Genomic DNA, 20,261 nt, shown 5'->3' on the forward strand with positions numbered 1-20,261 from the left:
CTCTTCATCTTTGCCCAGTGCCAGGCTTTCAGACCTGTTGAGATATGCAGTTTGTTGCTCATTAATCATTATGTGAGTTGATTGATAAAGGGAAAAGCAATCCTGTAGTAGAGAACTTGTTCCTTTGCCTCAACTCCGCCCCTCTCGCGCAGGTCAGCAGACATGTAAAGTGGCAGCATCCAATCACGGCTCATTCCGCTTCTACCTTGAGGGGGAAAAACGGAACACGGAGGCGGAAACTCCTTCGGGTTGAATATATATAAGCCAGTTACGCGTGGGATTTTGTCCATGTGAATCAATGTATAACCCTCCAGAGGTTCACTGTCTGAACAGAATACGACCGGTGCACACGCAGAGCGCACGAATAGCCGGAGGGTCCGTGCTGGTTAGAAGTGCTGTGGACTTGACCGGCAGTGACCGAGAGGGGAACCCCGGCTCCTGCAGCCGTGAGGCGGGGACAGACTGAGGCTGCTGCCGCCTGTCAGGGAGCTGTCCGCCCGCTGTGGTGCTGAACTCAAGCACAGGACTCGACCCTGCAACCGGTGACGTATAGAGACGCAAACCCGCGCAAGACGCCGCGTGAAGTCCAAATAAAACCTCACAGTTTAGCATGCATGTGTATTTAAATGGATCTGAAGTAAGTCAAAGACTCAGGCGACAAGGAGCAGAAGTGATGGCTGGACTCCCCTCCGCCCCCGGAGTCACTCCAGCGGTCTGAGCTCAGCAGCGCGCCGCCGCTTCGCCTCGCACCGGAACCCTGCGGAGCCTCCGTAGATGAGGAGAGTGTCAGAGGCTTTCGATCAGTGAGGTACGCTGGGCGTCTCTTGCGCAAGGAAATTTAGGGAAATAAATGTGGCAGCTTGCTTGCTCTCCTAAAAGGGCGATATATACATGCATCTGCGAAAATGGGCTGTATCAGCTCCAAAGCGCCAGTTGGTAAGAGTTGTTTTAACTTGCTCTCATAAAAGCACGCTGGAGGAAGTCTGCTTCGGTTTGTTTTTCTTCGCATTTGTTTTTGCTGCAGCGGGTGCAGAGGCTATGCGAAGATTTTGGCTGCTTGTGTGGTGCACAGCATGCTGTGATCCGAGACACATGATAGCGCTGCTGAGTCATACGCATATTACGAAGCTGTAGCTATTTTACGAGTCTTAAAGAAAACTGGATATTTAAACCTTCGGTAAGAGGTTAAACGGCATGTCTGTGCGCAGACGTGCGCTTTGCTCCTTGGGTGGTGGGGAGAGAGCCGAGGGGCTGGTGTCTGCAGCCTAAACATCGCGATGCTACGAGAGTTGCAAGGAGCTTTTTTGGTTGAGCACGCCAGCCAGAGACGGAGAAGACAGAGGCGCGCTTGACACCATTGAAGGATGCGCTGCTAGGCGGCTTTTTACATGATAGTGAGGCGAGGACTGATCCGGACACGATGGTTCTGACCGCGCTGAGCCAGTTTAGCTGCAAGGTAGGACATCCCTCTGCTCCTGATCCAATCCGATCGAGCGAATTAAAAAACATCTCGACGCGCATAACTCGTTGTTTCTAAGAACTCTCTTAGAAATCATACTCATAACCTCCTCTGGCATCAAAGTAAACTGCATGTCCAAATTTAGACGGACTCCATCAAATCTTCTGCATACACACATGCAGCAGTATAGTTGCTTGTTGCCAAGAAACAAGCTTCCTGTTGCCACCGCATCCACTTGCTCTCACGGTTGTTTACACCTTCGCTGTAGGTGTCTACAATCCGCTCCGCTGGCGACTACATGTCGCCGTGGGCCCTGGCCCATAGGCTGCGTGCTCTGCCACGACCTCTGACGTTTGTCTCCCCCAGCTGCGTGCTCTGCCACGACCTCTGACGTTTGTCTCCCCCATGCAGATATATGCCCGTGATATGGATTTGACTGGGTGTCCTCTGAAGTCATCATAAATGAAAATTGCCCGACATCTATCCATCCATCCATCCATCGCTCCATCCATTTAACACAAACAGACCTGGTCGCCTGATAGTTTAATTTCATGTGATGTGAACGTTATATGCGACCAGCCACATAGTGATTTGCCCGTCGTGTACGTGCACGGAGACCCCCTATCCGCCTCTAATTGGTTGTGTAATATGTCGTTTCAGTCACTTGATGATTGTGCGCCTTGTCCCCGCGTCTCCTTGTCTCGGCGGGCGTAAGGACAAGCCCCTGGTCACCATAACCCCCTACACATAAAGTCATATTTGTCAAGAGTGTCATTCAACAGCGTCCACCTGTTTGACTCTCGTCTGATCAGCCTGTAAATGGATGTGTGTGTGTGTGTGTTTGTGTGTGTGTGTGTGTGTGTGTGTGTGTGTGTCTGTGTGTGTGTGACACCTCGATGCTGCTGCATGGTCTTGACCTAATTGTGTTGATTTGCTCATAAGTCACTCAGAGAGAAGACATGAGAGAGACAAAGAGAGAGAGAGAGAGAGAGAGAGAGAGAGAGAGAGAGAGAGAGAGAGAGAGAGAGAGAGAGAGAGATGCACGGCCTCTCTATCTGCAGTTTCCACGACAACGGGAATTACACGGCGAGACGTAGTGCGTGTCTGCGAGTCGCCGCGAGAGAGAAAGACCTGAGTGAAATAAATTAATAAAGAAAAAGAAAAATGACTGCAATCCTCGTTCGCTTTGAGGGAGGAGGAGACACTTGTGTCTCCTTAAAAAAACGTAAGGTGTATTAGCCTAATTAAGAAATAAATGAAGGAGCGCAGACGGAGAATGACCACAGGGCCTGAGAGCGGCCACACGTTGTAATAACCAAGAGAACATAACAGTCAGATCGGTCATACGTGGTTCCATCAGTTCATCCCATTACAAGTGTTCATGTCCCCTTCATTTGACCCACTGCCCACAGCAGTGACTGCGGGCCCACTGCTGTAGAACCATACCATGACCTAAAATAAAAAAAGTTTAATAGAAAAAAGTGCGCAGAGTGTTTATCAGTCTTTGCCATGTGTCGCAGTAAATGGAAAACGATCAATGCGCAGCCACCGGGTGGAGGCTGCACCCGTGCGCGATCGCCTCTGAGCATTTTCCTCACAATTGGTCGCTGACGTGTCGCTGTAACAATATGTGTTCAGAACAAAGCAGCGGGCAGCACCGCAGGCTCAAATAACTGTCACATCCTCATCATCAATCTCATGCCCAACAAAACACACGCGCATCCCTCACTCCTCGAAACAATACCTTCATTGACCAAGGTGCCCCGGATTCAAAGATTCAGTAACACTTCAGGGCACCTGAGTTCTTCACACCCAATTAAAATGTCACATATTGAATTCTGCCGGTGGGCAACTTGAGCTGGGTTAAACGGGACTTTGACCCCCGGGAGGAGGGCGGGCTGCCTGACGGCCTGGTCTAGGATGTTGGTGTCGGTGTTGAAGATGGACGCTGGCGACCAATCAAGCGAGTTGTTCTTTTCACCGACAGCTTCCGCTCTCCTGCAGTGGAGGGCTGGAAACAGTTTGTTTTGGCAAATCTGATTTGGAAAGCATGAACGCGCATGAACGTGCGCGCCCGGAGCTGTCCAGGTGCTGAAATGTCCGTAAGCACCTTTGGTCCATCATCGTCCACGAGGCTATGGTTAGAAGTTCTCATCTGTAGCAGTTTAAGGTTTCACTCATTGTCCTCCACTCAACCCAGCCGGTGGAGGCAGAGGGCCGCCCCAGTGAGTCTGCTAGAGGCTTCTTCCTGTTGAAATGTAGTCAGGTCTTAACCTCACCGTGCAAAGTGCCCAGAGATAATGCATGTTGTGATTTGTCGCCATACAGATAAAATTGAATGGAATTGATTTAGAGCTGGCAGAAACACAAGTTAATTGTTGACATGTTCAGGTGGAGCTGCTTGCTCCGCAGCTTCAGGTGTGTTGATGACATGGCCTGCTCAAAACAGAGATATGTGTTCTAAACAAGAGAGTGTGCAAAGCTGCACACTGCAATCTCATGCATGTCCATTTCCATGTGCTTTTGTAATTGCACTGATCTTCTGACAATGCAGAGCCAACATCATCAAATATCAAACAGCCTACGGCTGCTGCCAGAGCCTTACGTGCATGACATGGCATGGCTTTAAAGTGCATGGAAGCAAGGCCTCCACTCCTCCAATGTTATCCCACTACAAATACTCTGTACAGAGTAATGTGAAGGCTGAGGCCAGCACTTCAAATCGTAACATGCATAATAGAGAGCAGAGAAGGGTGCTGCAGAATAAAACACTGTGAATGATGTAAGCATCAAACATTTTTTTTAAGTTAGGCAGCCCAAAATGTATATATAATCTGCAAACAACATCTCTTGAAATATTCTTTTTATCAAATTCCATACTTGATGTAGTGCTTCACAAGTACTTTCAACCTATGTTGAAAGTTTCTTGTGGGCGGGAAATCTTTCAGCCAGTTCATCCTTTTACAAGAAAACCGGGAACTGGCAGGCTGTTTATGTGGAGGTGATCTTGCTTTTTCTTTTGAGTATGTGTTTGTGTTTTTCTTTGAGGGAAATTGCAGTGAGATATGGCAACATTAGTGACATTCACTTACTAAGATATGGTCATCGCCTGTCAGTGGCTGCCCTGGGGTCCCTGTGGAGGCATGGGTTGGCATGGTGAATGCAACTAACACAAAGGAATAGCCCAATCCCTAAAACTCATAGTTGGTCCAGTCGTAAAAAACGACTATTATCAACAATGACGCATTGAAGAGGAAGCATTGTGGTCATAATACTTAAGTCATTCATTTGATTTATTAAGAAGCGAGGCCATGCTGTGGAGCTACTATGGGTTTTACGATTGGGCACTTGCTGGTATCTTCACGTGGCTCTCTTCCTCCTGACAGTGGCGCTCGACGGTTCGTTGCGCGTGGACTGGAGCGCAGCTAGCTCCCTGTCTGACCTCGCGCTGTTGGGGAACACGCGGACCTGCTTGGCGCGCAGACTGATTCTCACAGCACCTTTGGGCGTACTGGACTTCAGCGAGGTGCCCTTAATTCTGTCAATATGTCTTTTCCACTCTCTCTCTCTCTCTCTCTCTCTCTCTCTCTCTCTCTCTCTCTCTCTCTCTCTCTCTCTCTCTCTCTCTCTCTCTCTCTCTCTCTCTCTCTCTCTTTCACATTGGTCTGGATTTGTATGGTGGATGGATTTTAGCTCAACTGACACCTAATTCATCATTAAAATGGTCAATTCAAATGGTCAGTGATGATTTCGAATAAAGAAAACGACACATTAAATATAGTGGTAGTCTGCAGTCACAGGTCTGCTCATACAGAATGGACATATTTGCATTCATTTCCAGGGATGGACAAAAGCTTATTTTACTTGGCTGGCGTCCCATAACGGAGTTAGAAAGCAGTGATTTGAAAAGCGGCAGGTCACTTCTGATGCTTAAACGATATCATCATATGTCCTCACATGACATCCATTAGGCTCCTTGTGAAGAACCAGGTATTCTACCAACATCGTTTTTTTTGGTCCATGAATTGTGAGATGGTCTTTTTCATTACTTCTTATAATTTGAAATAGGCTACAAACAACCTATGTAGCATAACCTGGTGGGGCACTTACCAGATATGACTAATCAGAGATGACAGTCTGAAGTGTAATTCACCACATGAAGCAGAAAATTATTTTCTCAACCCTTCCTTGGTTTAATAATTGGCGTATTAATCGAGCCATCCAAGTCTTTAATGTGTGTTTCATCTCAGAGGTCTTTCTCCATTTAGGTCTTCATTAGTGTTAACCAGTTGATTTCTAATTATTTGCAAGTCATTCAGAATAATGAGCAATTAATGTTTGATAGAGGATTTTAAATGGAGACTCAGTAACACACTGTGTATAATGCTTCTTGCAAAATACAACAGGACAGTCCTTATGTTGAGCTGAGGTCACCGCTCTGTTAGTCTATGCACAGCTGTATGTAAGCTACCATCTTACTGTTAATGTTCATTCAAACGCCTGGAGATACATTTTCCTTTCTGCTGGATCCATCAGAGTCTATGAACAGTTCATGCAGATTGTGTACGGCAAAGACAGTTGGACTGAAAGGACTGTCTGCTCCTGAGACTGATGTCTAAACAAGTATGTATAAGAAGTGAGGGGTCCAATGGCTTTTTGGTGGTGGCTCCACAAAGAACCATCATTTATAGAAAATGCGACGTGCTTATCTACATGAAGACCTTGTTTTGTCACTGCATTACGTGAAGGTAGCGCTTTGCAGGGAATCGTTAACAAAACGTTATATTTATCAAACTTCTGCTGTGGTAAGGCATTTACCACTACAGTATCCTACTGTATCTGTATGTACAAACACCCGAGCTTAAGTCAACATATCACATGTGCTTTATACAGTAAGGCTGCAGACACTATGTTAGTAAGATGCATATTCAGTAACTTTATCAGAGATGATGATGATGATGATGATGATGATGATGATGATGATGATGATGATGATGACCCTGCTTCTTTAATACATCCATGTGCAGCATCTGGGTGTGAATGCCTTGTGTTGCAGTGAGCCAGCCAGGCAATGATCAGCAGCCTAAGTGATCTATTATCAAATGCAGCCTCTCGGTCTTCATGGGCGGGCCTCTTATTACTGGCTGTGGTGAGAGACAGGTTGGCTGGACTGCTGATCGTATCACTTCTCCTTTAAAGAGGAAGGGCTCACTAATGCTTTACACTTCACGGACCACCTAGAAAGACGCACATTAGCTCCTTTTGATCAGATTTTGTAACAGGGAATAATTTAGATTTAGTATTTTTTTTTCTCACAATCAATAATTTACAAAATAAAAATACATTTTGTAAATTTGTATTCATAAAATCCCTATAAATTAAAATACTCAAATACTCAAACAAATTGTGATTATACCTTTTATTATTATGCAATAATTGAATTTGGCTTTGATGATTATATGTCTCATCTCTGAGCGGTAAATCAGAGCAATGAGTGAAAAGTAGAATAGTACATGTGAGAGTTATTAATCTGTTTGTCTGTTTTGGCCGTGGGTTTGTGTTCTGAGTGTGTGACATCATCAGTGAATCAAAGACGCAGGCATATCGTATGGAATTGTCCCATGGCGACCGGCTGCCATTGAAACGTTGCCAGTGTGGAAAAGTTGAGAGAGAGAGAGAGAGAGACAGAGAGAGAGAGAGAGAGAGAGAGGTATGCACAGTTGGGCGGAAAAGATTGTTCAGGATATTTTCATTGCTTGATCCCATACAATTTTAAGTGTACGATAACCAATTAGATGTATGCGTGTGTGTGTGTGTGTGTGTGTGTGTGTGTGTGTGAGCCATCTTTACAATAGGCAAAATCCATATTTTGTAAGAAAACAGTCTCTTAGTAAGTGAGGAGACCTGCAGCTTTGTGTTATAATCCGTATAGGCTATACAGCAACAAAACTAATGTATTTTTGAAGAGATATAATTAACCCTAAAAAGCTTTGTTGGATTCTTAAATTAGATTTTACACTTTTACTCCCTCATCTATTTTATCCACAAATCTAAATCATCAATCCCTCCCAAAAGTGGGATTTTGTGTGTGTGTGTGTGAGTGTGTGTGTGACAGGAAGACTCCAGTCAGGTCACCCGCTGTCAACCTGCACCCCGGATGCTCTCGACTCCAAACAGGCCCATTGTGTTGGAAAATCTGTTTTTCTCTGCTGTCTCCAGGCCATACCAGTCCACTGCACTCACTCACAGGCAACAGTTAACCAATGATCTAACAGCTGAGGATGAACCTGAGAAGCATCACAACATCCTCTCCACTGTCTCAGTTCACCAGACCATAAGAGCTATGAGTTCTGACTGTGTGCACAGAGTCTGCAACAAGCAGTGCTGTTAGCTGCAGCTGTGGTGATGCTCCAGCCCAGAGTTGGACTCTGCCTTTTAAAGCTCATACTAATATATATATACTTAAACATTCTATTTTGCACTTTCAGACTCCAGAAAAAACAAAGCTATCTTTTATAAGTGTGCTCTTGTCCAAGCAGGAATGTCAAATACCATTCCTCAGGAGAAAAATAACAGATAATTTGTGTTTAGAAGCATTAAACAGGCCTTTTAGCCCTGAAGGTGTAAAATCCTCCCACACTACACTGAGGTGTTTTCTCTGAGCACCCATTTGACAAGAAATGTAACACATTCAGGTGTGGGTGGACAACATCACCTGCCTGGCCTCGGATTTTGTTATTGAAGACCCAAACAATATATCATTCTGATGCTCCTCCGGGGTATAAATCTCCTCCAGATTATCCTCCCTCTGATCTGTGATCTGCTCCGCGGCACAAGAGGATTATCACGCCTCGCAGCAGCCGCTGATGCCGTCATAAGCTCGGGATCCCCCTTTCTCTCCTGCACGGCTCCTCTGACGCATAATATTGTTGATGTCTGCTTGTTTATTTGGTTGGTACTTTGCTGCAGGTATTTTCTTATTTACTGCAAGCATGTGTGCAGTATTGAGCGGCGGTCTCAGACGTGAAGGGGAGAAATATAGGAACACCAACACGACCAAATACATATGATGTTGTTTGAGCTTGATGCAGGTAAAGCAGGTGACACTGTGGAACGTGGTGGAGTCGCCAGTGTGACTGGAAACAATCTGTAGCTGTTGAGATCTACTTGTCGGCTGTCATCAAAGTGCTCAGTCAGCCATGTCTGTTGACCCCTATTGAGTAACAACACAGGGGCACGAGCTCGGTGTGTGGCCTTTGTCGCTGACGTGCCTGTTTCCCACGTGACCACAGGTAGGGCTATAAAAAAGAGTTAGCAGACAAAGGAACTTGTCAACACCTGATACCCCCCCCCCCCCCCCCTTGCGGTTTGACTTACAGCGCAGACAGATTTAATACAGCAAAGACCACAGGGAGGAGAGAGGAGGAGAGGGTGTCCATCTTTAGACTACTGTCTGGTTCTGCTAACTCGCCGCAAGGAAATTAACGGTCCAGCAATCGGGGCCCAAGCTTTCTGTCTTTTTTGTTTTCATATCACAAACATCAGTCTGTCTGCCTGTCTGTATAATCCACATCTTGTGTACTATTCTTAACAGCTTCACACTTAGCATATGTATTCCTAATGTCTAGAGGAAGTGCAGTGTCGAGTTTGGTGGGAGTTGGACATGCGATACGTTAAATAGTAATAAAATGTGAATTAACAGGTGAACAGCGTCTTGCAGTCAGTGGTGCAGGGCCTCTTCAGGCCAATCCAATTTAACTTTTCAACATAGTAGAGGTTTGCAAATGGTGACTTACAGGGAAAAGGATTAACGCAGATATTCAGAGGGCAGCGGGTGCGGATTTCGGTCATGGAAGCAACGTTCATAGAATCACTTCCACTTTAGCATTTTGTTTCAAAATAAAAGCATTTGTTTGTAAAAGCATTGAAATATTGGGACCTTGAAGACTGTGTCAGTTGTCGGACAGACCTGAAAAAGCTGACATGTAATGAAAATAAGCACCAGTTCAGTATATAATCCAAATCTATATATAAAGCCCACATGTGTAGAGTTAAAAGTATTTTTTTTGTATTAATTTTGGAGCAGCTGAGGTTAAAAGGAGTCAGCTAAGTTACCTGAACAAGCTGTTGGATTGCTAATCAGCCAGCAGGCTAGTTTAGCGAACCACTAAACATGTGCCACCAGAATCACTGGTTTGTTGTTTCTGCTTGTCTATATAAAATAGTCTGCAAATCAAATGCTATAATATTCTCTGTAATATGCGCAGCCCACATGACTCCAGTCCTTAAGAGTAGCTGCTGAAAGAAACTATTTTCAGTGCTCTGAGAACTGTGTGTGTGTGTGTGTGTGTGTGCATGTGGGCGCCTTGTCAGCATACAGCTGGTCTTATTAAAACATTGATTGGTGTGTAAGAAGAAGAAATACATTCAATGAAGTAAACTGAAGCAGTTAAAGTCCATTGAACTCGAGAGGGGTTCCTCCTGCATGAAAAGACAACAGAGGGTTTTTCCAGTGAGTCATAGCAGGATGTGTTCAGCAGCTGGCGTCTGAGCCGAGCCGCAGCAAACACTTTCACCAAGTTTCTCTTTCTTGTCATTGCAGGTGAATGTTGATGACACCATTGAAATGTTACCGAAATCAAGAAGAGCTCTTACCATCCAGGAGATTGCTGCACTAGCACGATCCTCCCTGCATGGTGAGTGCAACATGTAACACATAAACACGTCCCTGCATGCACTTTCCATGCAAACACACTCAGAACATTTGTGTAGTTCAATGCAGATGCTGAAAATATGTGATATGTTTGCTGTGCTATTGCATCATCTCTTAATGTTTTCCTTGTAGGTATTTCCCAGGTAGTGAAAGACCATGTGACGAAGCCGACGGCGATGGCGCAGGGCAGAGTGGCCCACCTGATAGAATGGAAGGGCTGGTGTAAGCCTACGGACACTCCAGCAGCCCCGGAAACAGACCTCAACTCTTACTCGGACCTCACCGAGGGAGAGCAGGAGGCTCGCTTCGCTGCTGGTAAGACTGATCTCTGTGAATAGAATTAGTCTATTACCTAATTTTTATATTATATAAGTGCCTAGTTCTGTAAAAGTGCCTTTTACATGGAAGTTTGCTAGTATATCTGAAAGAGGAAAAGGCTTTAATGTTAAAAATATTATAGTAGAGAAACTCCACTTCCCATAAAGCATTGTGTAGTATCCCTCTCTAATGACTTCCACCGTGAAAATGAATTACTGACGAGTCCCTTGAGCAATGTGGTCACACTGTACAGAATAGATTTCTACCAGAGCACCTCCACATGTTCCTGACTGGACCATCAGAGCTCAACAGTGTGGTTCTGGAAATAAAAATCCTAAACATTTTCTGAAAAGAAATTTTGGTTATCAGCCTTAGTATTTTAGCAGTCCAAGGTAGACTTAGCACAAGCTATGGAAATGTGAAATGATGTTTTTAAGAAAATTTTTATTCTGAAGAACTACAGCTTGGAGCTTGCTGTTATCATAGAAATGTTTATCGAAACATCGGAAATCATGTTAGCTATAATTTGATATTTCTCTTCCAACAAGCTGCAGTTTTGTTGAGATGAGGAATAATTACCAAGGTTAAAATCACAACACCAAAGTCAAATTCATGAAGAAGGACGACGGCTGGTAATCAAAACCTCTTTTCAGAAAATGTTTGGGATTTTTATTTCCAGAACCACACTGTTGAGCTCTGATGGTCCAGTCAGGAACATGTGGAGGTGTTCTGGTGGAAATATAATCTGTACAGTGGGACCACATTGCTCGAGGGACTCGTCAGTAATTCAGTTTTGCCCCCCCCCCCTGTCTTGTAGAGTAGACATTTAAGTTTTTCACTCTCCATCTCTAAGAAATCAGCAGGGCTTTTTTCTCAGACTTCACCAACCTTCTCCAGAACCACAGTAGACATCCTTCATCTGGCTCCTGATGATGAGATGTGACATGACATGAATATGACATGTGAAATAGGCGGACTGTTCCTTTAAAAACTAATTCCATCAGACAAGTTTAAAAGGTCTCTGACCTGCATGTCCACCTTTCATGCTGCATGTCAGATTAGCCCCTCGAGAGCGACAGCAGCACAAGTAGAGCCCCCCCGCTGACCTTATCTGAGTGTTCAGATTTGATCAGATTGCAGTGTCGAGACAACGTGGCTGTTTATTAATTCCTGGTGTAAATGACAAGATCCAGATGAGATCTCCAGATAGAGATCATGTTAATAGATCATGTTAATCGTGGGTCGTCTGATTATGCAGCTGTGCAGCCACATGTCTGTTGCCCTCAGCTCTTTTTCTCCACATATACAGACGGGTTGTGTTCCTGCTCAGGTCTCCTCTCTCTTCCACTTACTTCATCTTTTTCTTTTCTTTCATTTGCTCCTGCCCCCTCTGTTTATTTCCCTCCTCTTAACGTTGTCCCCTCTTGTAATGTTCCTCTCTGCCTTCTGTCTCTTTATATTCTCTTTTATTCATTCGTTTTCACCCCATCCCTCCCGCCGGCTCTCCCTCCGTTCTCTCGCTCGCTCCCTGCAATGCAGACTCTCAAGGTTAATTTGCACAGTAAGGTTTTGCTCCTGGCTAGAGCCACAGTGACGGAGCGATTTTCCTCCTGTGCCTCCTCTGTTCTCCTTCCCTTTTTTTGCCCTTTCTTTTATCTCACTAGTTACAGGTCGTATCCACTCTGCTCTAAGATCCATCTCCGTTTTCTTTGGTTATGCAAAGTTAAAACTACCCAAAACGACTTCTCAAAAGGATGAAAATCAATATATTCTTCAGCACTGTGGTTGTCTTTTTAAAATCTGAACCTTGCCATTCACATCAAACGTGGATCGGTTGCAAATGAAACAAAAATCTTCTGCAACAATCCCATAGTAAGCTGCCTAACAGTGGGGCTGGTTATGGAGTTATTACATTACAGTGCTCATTCCCTCATCAGCTTACATCAACACCAAGCAGCCTCTTCACCGGGGACCTGCCAGTTGTGGTGACTCCTTTTATTTGTGTCATCTGTCTCCTTGTATTCCAATGGGGGTTTTACTGTCAGTGAAGACACTGGTGCATTAAGGGAGCATGTACATATTGGGTCAGTTATTCTTTGGTATGAAAAATGTATAGTTTTAGTAGAATACACTGATGTGTGTGTGTGTGTGTGTGTGTGTGTGTGTGTGTGTGTTGGCAGAAGTAATTATCAATAGGACAACCCTATTGACACACACACAAACACATACAGACACACACACACACACACACACACACACTGGCTCGCAGCCTTGACCGACCAAGGCTTATGTCACTCTCTCTCTCTCTCTCTGTGTGTGTGTGTGTGTGTGTGTGTGTGTGTGTGTCTGTGTGTGTGTGTGTGTGTGTGTGTGCACATGTAAATGGTTATGAGGACATTTTGGCTGATCCACACAAATTAAAAGGCTTTTGAGGTTTAGTTTTAGTGTTAAGAGAAGAATTACATTTAGCACAATGTTTGGTTAGTCATGACGGTTACAGTGCAACTACTTTCATTAATCACATGAGTGAAATGTTTCTCCACACATAACACAAACAGTTATTGCAGGTGTTTAAGGAGCAGACGGCATTTTGGCTCATCTCTATTAACGGCTATCTGCATATGAAGGCAAGTCAATAAAAAGCTGATTGTCGATGCTCAATATCTTGGTCTATAGGTTCTGCCTCTTTTTCAGTCCACAGACTGTTAACTTGCGAGCAAACAAAGCTGATTGGTTAGACTAGAAACAGAAACCAGAAAGCTCTTGGCCCGAGTATCTTGTCCCTCGCCTACAGATTCTGGATCTTGCAGAATGTGTTTTAAGAGATTAGTCAAACTGTAGAGTGAGAGTGTAGCAGTGGTGCTTGACCTGCATTCAACAGATGGCAAGAAGAATGATTCCAGTAAATCACTGAAGTTGATCCATGTTTGCTGGATAAGTTAATATCAACTTAAGAATTGATGACATCTCAATGTTTTTTCAATAGCTTGTGTCCAGAAAGAGTAAATGCAGGTTGTAATTGAACATAATGCATTTAACACAAGACAGCGTTCTATAATCATCTGCATGAGTTACTGATTCCTTCTAACCAGTCAGTTACCTGACTGGTTAGACCTTAGATAATATAAGAGCTAACAGATATAAGACAATATGATTGACCTGATGTTTTCTGGGGAGAGTTGCTGGGCCTGATCTCAGGTTCATACATAGAGAAGAAGAAGGTAGATTTGAGGCTCTCTTTCTGAGTAGGTGTACACCTCCTTTACATCACATCCTGCCTTAAGGCCTCGTTGTGTGATATGTGGGTCAGTGTAATATAAACCTACCTCCGTAATATAGGTCAAAACTCTGCTTCTTTCTGAGTTAAAGGAATTACACAAGGCTTTCAAAGGGGAACACAAGAGCAACACACACACTTGCATTTGCCAGATGATGTGCCAGTGTTTGTGAGGAGAGTTCAGGGCCCAGCTACAGTGGAAGATGAATGACTCCATCGATCTCTCTCTGTGGGAGACCACGCATGAATACTGAGCAATAACCAGAGAAAGAGCCGGAGACAGGGGGAGGCCGAGGAGAGTGAGAGTTGGAGAGATAGAAATCAAAATGAGAAGTGAGGGACCAGGCTGAGAGATTGCAGGGTGAGGCGAGTCGATAGAGCGTTTTATTGAGAGAGAGAGAGGCGATTGGAAGAAAGGCGTGACATGAAGAAGAGAGCGGATGAATAGAGAGGAATACAAAACAAATGGATTGAGGTGACAAGGGTAAGCAGGGAGGTAAAGCGGATTGGTCAGCTGCTGATGGTAATTGTAGTTGATTGGTCACTTGGACTTTGTTGTTTACTGGGTCTGGCTCGTGCTGAGTCACCTCAGCCAGCACATTCATCTTGTCTCTTTGGCTACGTGTGCTTAACATGCATATGGTTACTTTTACACAATAAGTAACCAATAAAGTAATTTAAGTATTGTAAAGGAAGTTCTCATTCTGGGCAAACAGGGAAATCTGATCTATTTTTCCATCGTTGCATTTTGAAAATCCAGGCTTTATTTTATTAGTTATTACCTCCAGGAATTAACGATTTGTTTATGCATTTGTTTGTTTGTCAGCATTATTACGCAAAACCAACTCAGACTGTGGATACGTGAGTCCTGATCCAAGCAGGAGTCCATTACACTTTTTTGTCAATTTCTTTGATATTGTCAGTTGGATTGTATTTCAACTTTTATGTCGGCAGGAATAATTTATTGATCTTCATGAAAAAATCGGACATGTTTAGGGGACTGATATTTATAAATCTGTGTAATTTACCAGCAGTTACAAATAAATCTCCACCTCTAGTAAATTTAAATATTTAATTTAAATTTCATAAGATGGCAGTTGGAGTCGGTTGAGGTATGAACTCTACTAAGGGACCTTTGACATGTTTATGGCATAGCTGTTTCAGGGGCTGCAGCCGTGTATTGGAAAAATGTGGTCTACCTAGACAGTGATGGCCTAACAGAAAGAGACGGTCTGGAGGATTTCCATGCCCGTGCTGCTGCTGCCTAAACAGGAACAGAGCTGAAGTAGATAACTCCTCAAGGGAGAGGCGGTGGTCTAGTGGCAGAAACTTGGACTATGGGCAGAAAGGTCTCTGGTTCGTCTCTGGTTCAACTCCACGGAGAGACAACAAAAGACAAACCTGGATTGATCAGTCCAAAAATCCAAGAGTCTCCCTACCCTGTCTAGTGCCACTGAGCAAGGCACTTTACTCCCCCAACATCTGCTCCCCTAGCGCCGTACATGGTCGCTCACTGCTCTGTGTGTCCTGCACCAGATGGGTCAAAAGCAGAGATTACATTTCCCTACCTGCATGAGTGTGCCTTTGCATGTCTGTGCATGTGTTTGGGACTAATAACTGCATCTCAATCTTAATCTTAAAATGTGTATTGTTAACTCTTTAGGTGCTGGCGCTATTTCCTCTTTGAATGGCGATTTATCACTGACTCTTTGGACAGGTCGGGCCAAGAAGGATTCACCTTTTAGAACTTTTCATTTTCTGGTAAAAGAAGGCTGTATTTGTCGGCAGTATTTGAAGGAGCTTTTGATATTGGACAGTCTTGTTGCACCACTGTGATGCAATCAGTCTTCAAATGCAGCCCCCGCATTGAGATAAAGCAAATGATGAACCTTGTGACTTAACGTAACACTAACATTGGCATTTATATATCTCAAGAGAAACAGGCTCATGTTTTATTCCCACCTGTTCCTGTTCCTGGTCACAGATGCGTGGTCACTCATTGTAGGCGTTTCCTCCTTCACTCTTCACTGATCACAAGCAGCAGATGATGAATATTATTCAGATTTTTCCAAATCCAATCTATTATTTCTTTCCAGCCTGTGCAAGTCGGCTTTCTACATGAAGAGTAATCAGGATGTGTCGAGTTTTCTCTACAGTAGACGGACATGCAGTTAAAAAAATGTCCAAATGAAAAGACATAAAAAGGAAATGATAGTTTCAGTGGAAAATGGTACACAATGGGATCGTAGCAGGGTGGAGAAAATGATATCGACCTGTTGTACGTTCTGCTTGATTTACCTTGAGAGGCATCAGGCTACACACGATTACCTCCGCTCCATCTTCTGTACCTGCCTTTAACAAGTGATCAATTATTATTTATTATGACTTGAAATACAGTGTTTTGGCTGTTGTCACTTATTTTCCTCCTGGTGTTTGCAGCAGTGACACACAGATATCATCTGCGCACCAACAGGAGTGCAACCTGCTTGACAACACCATCACACACTCAATAACATCCATCTCAAGTGACTGTCTCCGACCAGTCCAACGCCACACTGGGCTCGCTGCTCCTCTCACGGACCAGCCAACCAAACCGAAAGGAGCAAGAGCGACACGGCCCGGAGACCCAATGGCTCGCCGTGATCTTGTTACCATGCCAACCGTGTCTTTACTTGCGTCTGTGTGTGGTCTCCTAGGTGTGGCGGAGCAGTTTGCCATCGCCGAGGCCAAGTTGAGGGCCTGGTCCTCCGTGGACGGTGACGAGTCCAACGATGAGTCATATGATGAAGACTTTCTGCCTGCCAATGAGCCCACCACACAAAGCACAGGTAAGTGCACACACGCACAGGCACATACACACACACACACACACACACACACACACACACGACACACACACACACACACAGACACAGACACACACACACCCCTCTCTCTGTATCTTTCTTTGTCCCAGTGCCCTAGTTTTCATCCTCCCCCGACATTTTTTTTGTTCCTCAGCGCAATTTGATATCCCCTCCTGCAAGTTTAATATCATTTCCTCTGCTGCTGAGACAGTTTCTGTGTGAGGGGCCTGTGAATGCACAGTGTTTCTGACTGTGTGTGTACATGTGTGCTTGTGTATACCAATGCTTTCATTTTGATTACACTTAACCATATATGTATCTTCATATAGTGAATCATCCATGGCCTCTTACCCCCTTCCAGGCCCTGGAAGCAGTTTCACATATTCCAGCGTCCATGTGAAATGAATCAACTCTACATGAAACCTGATCCAAGTCAAATTGACATATTTCATACTTTTTATTTGTGTGGATTGCTCATATTTCCCCACTATTTGAATACCCTATTAATAACTAACATTTTACTTATAATTATTTATTCTTTGGTTGTTTTGTGTCTGCTGCATGTAAGAAACATCATTTACTAGCTCATTGTGAATTCTTAGGATAATCTCCTGCTGTATTTTCGTACGGCCTCATTCGGACATTCAGAGTTTTTGAGCAAGAACATCTTAAAGAATGTCCAGAGGAACTGACCCACTTCTCACATGCAGCCCCTACCGATCACTTCAGGGAGAATCTGAAGTTTGATACATGTCTGATGTAATTGCCTGCATGAAAGGTTTTAAAAATTGCACTAACAAAGCTTTTCAATAGTTGTATACTAACAAACATTGAATGGCATTCCCTCCTCATCGATTATGTGCTGCATTGTTTGCATCCATAAAATCTTTTTTTCCTACCATGTGTGTTTCTACCGGCAAATATTAGTCAGAGCATGAAACTAGTTCATGTGTTGTTCAATCCCATGATGCAAACACATTCGAGACCTGCTTATGAAAACATTGCTCTCTAGCAGCACTAGCAGTACAAAAGTCAAATGTGAATAAAGATTAGTATGAGTGAAGTTTTTCAGTCCTGCTACAGGCACCGTCAGTTACTGTTAACATCTGATGCACACTCACACAGTCAGTGTGCTCTCAGGTCAGCTTGAAACAACTCATTGTTCTTCAGGACTCCATGTTCACAGTCTGCATCTCTCCCTCTAGATGTGCCATCATGTCCTCCCTTCCTGAAGGACCTGATCCACAGCCAGCTTTGCCAACACCTTGGCCTGCGAGGACCCTGCTGTGAGGGTGGAGGCGGCGGTGGAGAGGGAGGTGGCAGCGGAGAGCCCTCCCCCACGGCGGGCTCCCCGGACACCCTGTGCTCCAGCCTCTGCAGCCTGGACGAGCACCACCCGCTGCTGCGCGACCTGGGAGGCCACAGCTGCACACACCCCCACAGCAACGTCACTGAGCTCGTCACAAAGATCCTGTCGGCGCTGCAGGGAGGGGAGGAGCTGCTGGCCCGACTTCAGAGGGTGGGGCAGAGCGGGCTTTCTGGGGGGGACTGCGTCTTCCAAAGCCTGGGTGGGGGAGGGCGAGGCATCAGGCCATGCGGAGGTCAGAACTCTCCTTGCATGTCCATGTCTTACTCTGAGACGTACCTGTCACCCGGCGAGGATGACGACACCCCCTGCAAGGACTACGAGGGCACCATGTGCCAGGTAGAGGCGGAGGGCAACAGGGTGGAGTACCCGCCTGACTATGACCTCCGCAGGAGGGTCTCTGACGTGGCCTCCTCTGGTGTGGTGTCGCTGGACGAGGAGGATATAGAGGAGGAGGAGGAGGAGGAGGAGGAGAGGGCAGGAGAGCCAAACAACCAATGACTCCTCTCTTCTCACCTCAGTGTTTTAATCCTCCAAACTCTACTTTTTGCATCAACGTCCCCTCTCCTCCATGACGTCTTTAAAGTTTGAAATGTTTTTTCCCTCCTCTGACTGACAATGTGACTCATCCGTCTTTGCCTTACTTGCAGCATTTCATCTCCTCCCCTCCAGCACACTCACCTGCTTCGTCCCCCTTCGATGCAAAACTTTCTTTGAAGGCGTCCAAACAATCTTTTGTATCAGTGTGAGAGCGGGAGCCTCTGATCTGGGGCCACTTGTGGTTTGCAGTTTCTGGCCCCGTGCCTCCCTGTTCAAGTGACTCCAAAGGCGGAGGCCACCACCAGGCAGACAGAATGACTGAGTCCAAAACTCTGACTTATCTTTGCATGTGTTTTTGCAATTGCTGAAATCGATGGGCTGACCCGGTCCTGAGCACGGTTTGTAATCTCAGCTGTTACGTATAACCCCGCCCCTTTTCTCCCCCCCAGCATCACCCATGGGGGGTCGGGCAAGTCGACACTGCATCCTGAGATGTGCCCTCACCCCCCCCCCCCTCCCCCCTTGCAAGAGACAAAATAGCATCCTTTTGGGCATGGCTTGCTGAGTATGCCAAACTATGAAAACCTGTCGCTACCAATTATGAGCAAATGCTGGAATGTCTTCAAAAGTGACAGGGCATAGTATGTATTTTAAAATAACAAAAGATTTAAAAAAGATTTGTCACAAATGAAATGATAGAAATTATATGCTTTTATTGTACTAGTTTTCTATCACTCAAACATGTCGTTGTTCACATAAGTCCGAGCATCATTATGCTGGACATCTGTCATGATGATCAAATATGGCGACTGGATACTTTCGGGGTTCTGTGGATTCCTGCGTGGAAGCCACAAGAACTACGGTTATCATTAAAATAAACAACAACACACACACACAGCAGCAACGACGACAACAAACACAAAGCGAATGTTCCTGAGGTGACTCTTTCACGCCAGCTGTCTGGCAGGAAGTAGGTTAAACTGACAGAAAACATTTTTCTGTGACGAGGCGAGTTACATCGGAGATTTTCTATATTTTTGTATGCGTTGTCTTGCTTGATCTCTTTGCCTATGCGGCGCGCCAGTGTATGTGGTTTTTTGCACGAAGCTATTGTGGCTGTAGATTTCTCCTTTTCTTCGTTATCACTGTGTGATATAGTCTACTGGGAAAAAAAAGTAACAAAACAAATGTGAACAAAAAAGTTTTTATTCTTGATTTCAAAAGAGGATACTGTGATACGGTTTGTCATTGCCATTTGTCATGATCCCCGTGAAGAGCGCTTGTTCTTCTTTTGTAAAAATGTCAAAATGCTCTTCGTCCTCTCCCTTCATACTGACTCGTGAAAAGCTTTGCCTTTTGTTCTATACCTTCCCTTCTTTTCTATGATGTCTGCAAAAAGGGCATGTTTATGTGACACATGCAGAATCTTCCATCTCCATGGTGATGTGAGGAGCCCTGTCGAGGTTCTCCCAGAGGGACTGTCATTCATACAACTCAGGAAATCCCATTGGACCAGAGCATCAACGCATCCCGCCCACTCACACATAACTCCACTAGACCCTCCGTGTCTGTGTGTGTACATGTGTGTGGTTTTTTGTGTGTTTGTGGATGAGAAAGTCGGCGTGCATAGTTATTTTCTACAAATAATTAAAGCACAGATTCAGTCCCTGCATCCTTCTTTCATGTTGTCTGACCGTTTGCGATTCTGTATTTTTGACGTTCTGTGAAATTGTGTGTGTTGA

The 20,261-nt window shown here is 44.8% G+C and overlaps 1 protein-coding gene across 3 annotated transcripts; it reads left to right on the forward strand.

The window, feature by feature from the left end:
- The first annotated feature begins 309 nt into the window (after nucleotides 1–309).
- On the forward strand, nucleotides 310–20,255 carry fam131ab (family with sequence similarity 131 member Ab). Of its 3 annotated transcripts, none has more exons than XM_062385288.1 (5): nucleotides 310–808; nucleotides 10,062–10,155; nucleotides 10,305–10,487; nucleotides 16,464–16,595; nucleotides 17,819–20,255. In XM_062385288.1, the coding sequence occupies exons 2-5, from the start codon at nucleotides 10,086–10,088 to the stop codon at nucleotides 18,478–18,480; spliced, it is 1,047 nt and encodes a 348-aa protein (XP_062241272.1). In that variant the 5' UTR covers nucleotides 310–808; nucleotides 10,062–10,085; the 3' UTR covers nucleotides 18,481–20,255. The 3 variants fall into 3 exon arrangements, with proteins under 3 accessions (XP_062241272.1, XP_062241270.1, XP_062241271.1); XM_062385286.1 differs by lacking the exon at nucleotides 310–808 and adding an exon at nucleotides 832–936; XM_062385287.1 differs by lacking the exon at nucleotides 310–808 and adding an exon at nucleotides 1,349–1,456.
- The last annotated feature ends 6 nt before the right edge of the window (nucleotides 20,256–20,261 follow it).

This window comes from Platichthys flesus, chromosome 4 (assembly GCF_949316205.1).
Source record: "Platichthys flesus chromosome 4, fPlaFle2.1, whole genome shotgun sequence".
Classification (NCBI taxonomy): Eukaryota; Metazoa; Chordata; class Actinopteri; order Pleuronectiformes; family Pleuronectidae; genus Platichthys; species Platichthys flesus.

Coding starts and splice junctions, on each gene's coding strand:
- fam131ab (XM_062385286.1), top strand. CDS start 892: ATGCATCTGCGAAAATGGGCTGTATCAGCTCCAAAGCGCCAGTTG. Junction 937..10,061: donor CAGCTCCAAAGCGCCAGTTG/GTAAGAGTTGTT, acceptor TTGTCATTGCAG/GTGAATGTTGATGACACCAT. Junction 10,488..16,463: donor GGAGGCTCGCTTCGCTGCTG/GTAAGACTGATC, acceptor GTGGTCTCCTAG/GTGTGGCGGAGCAGTTTGCC.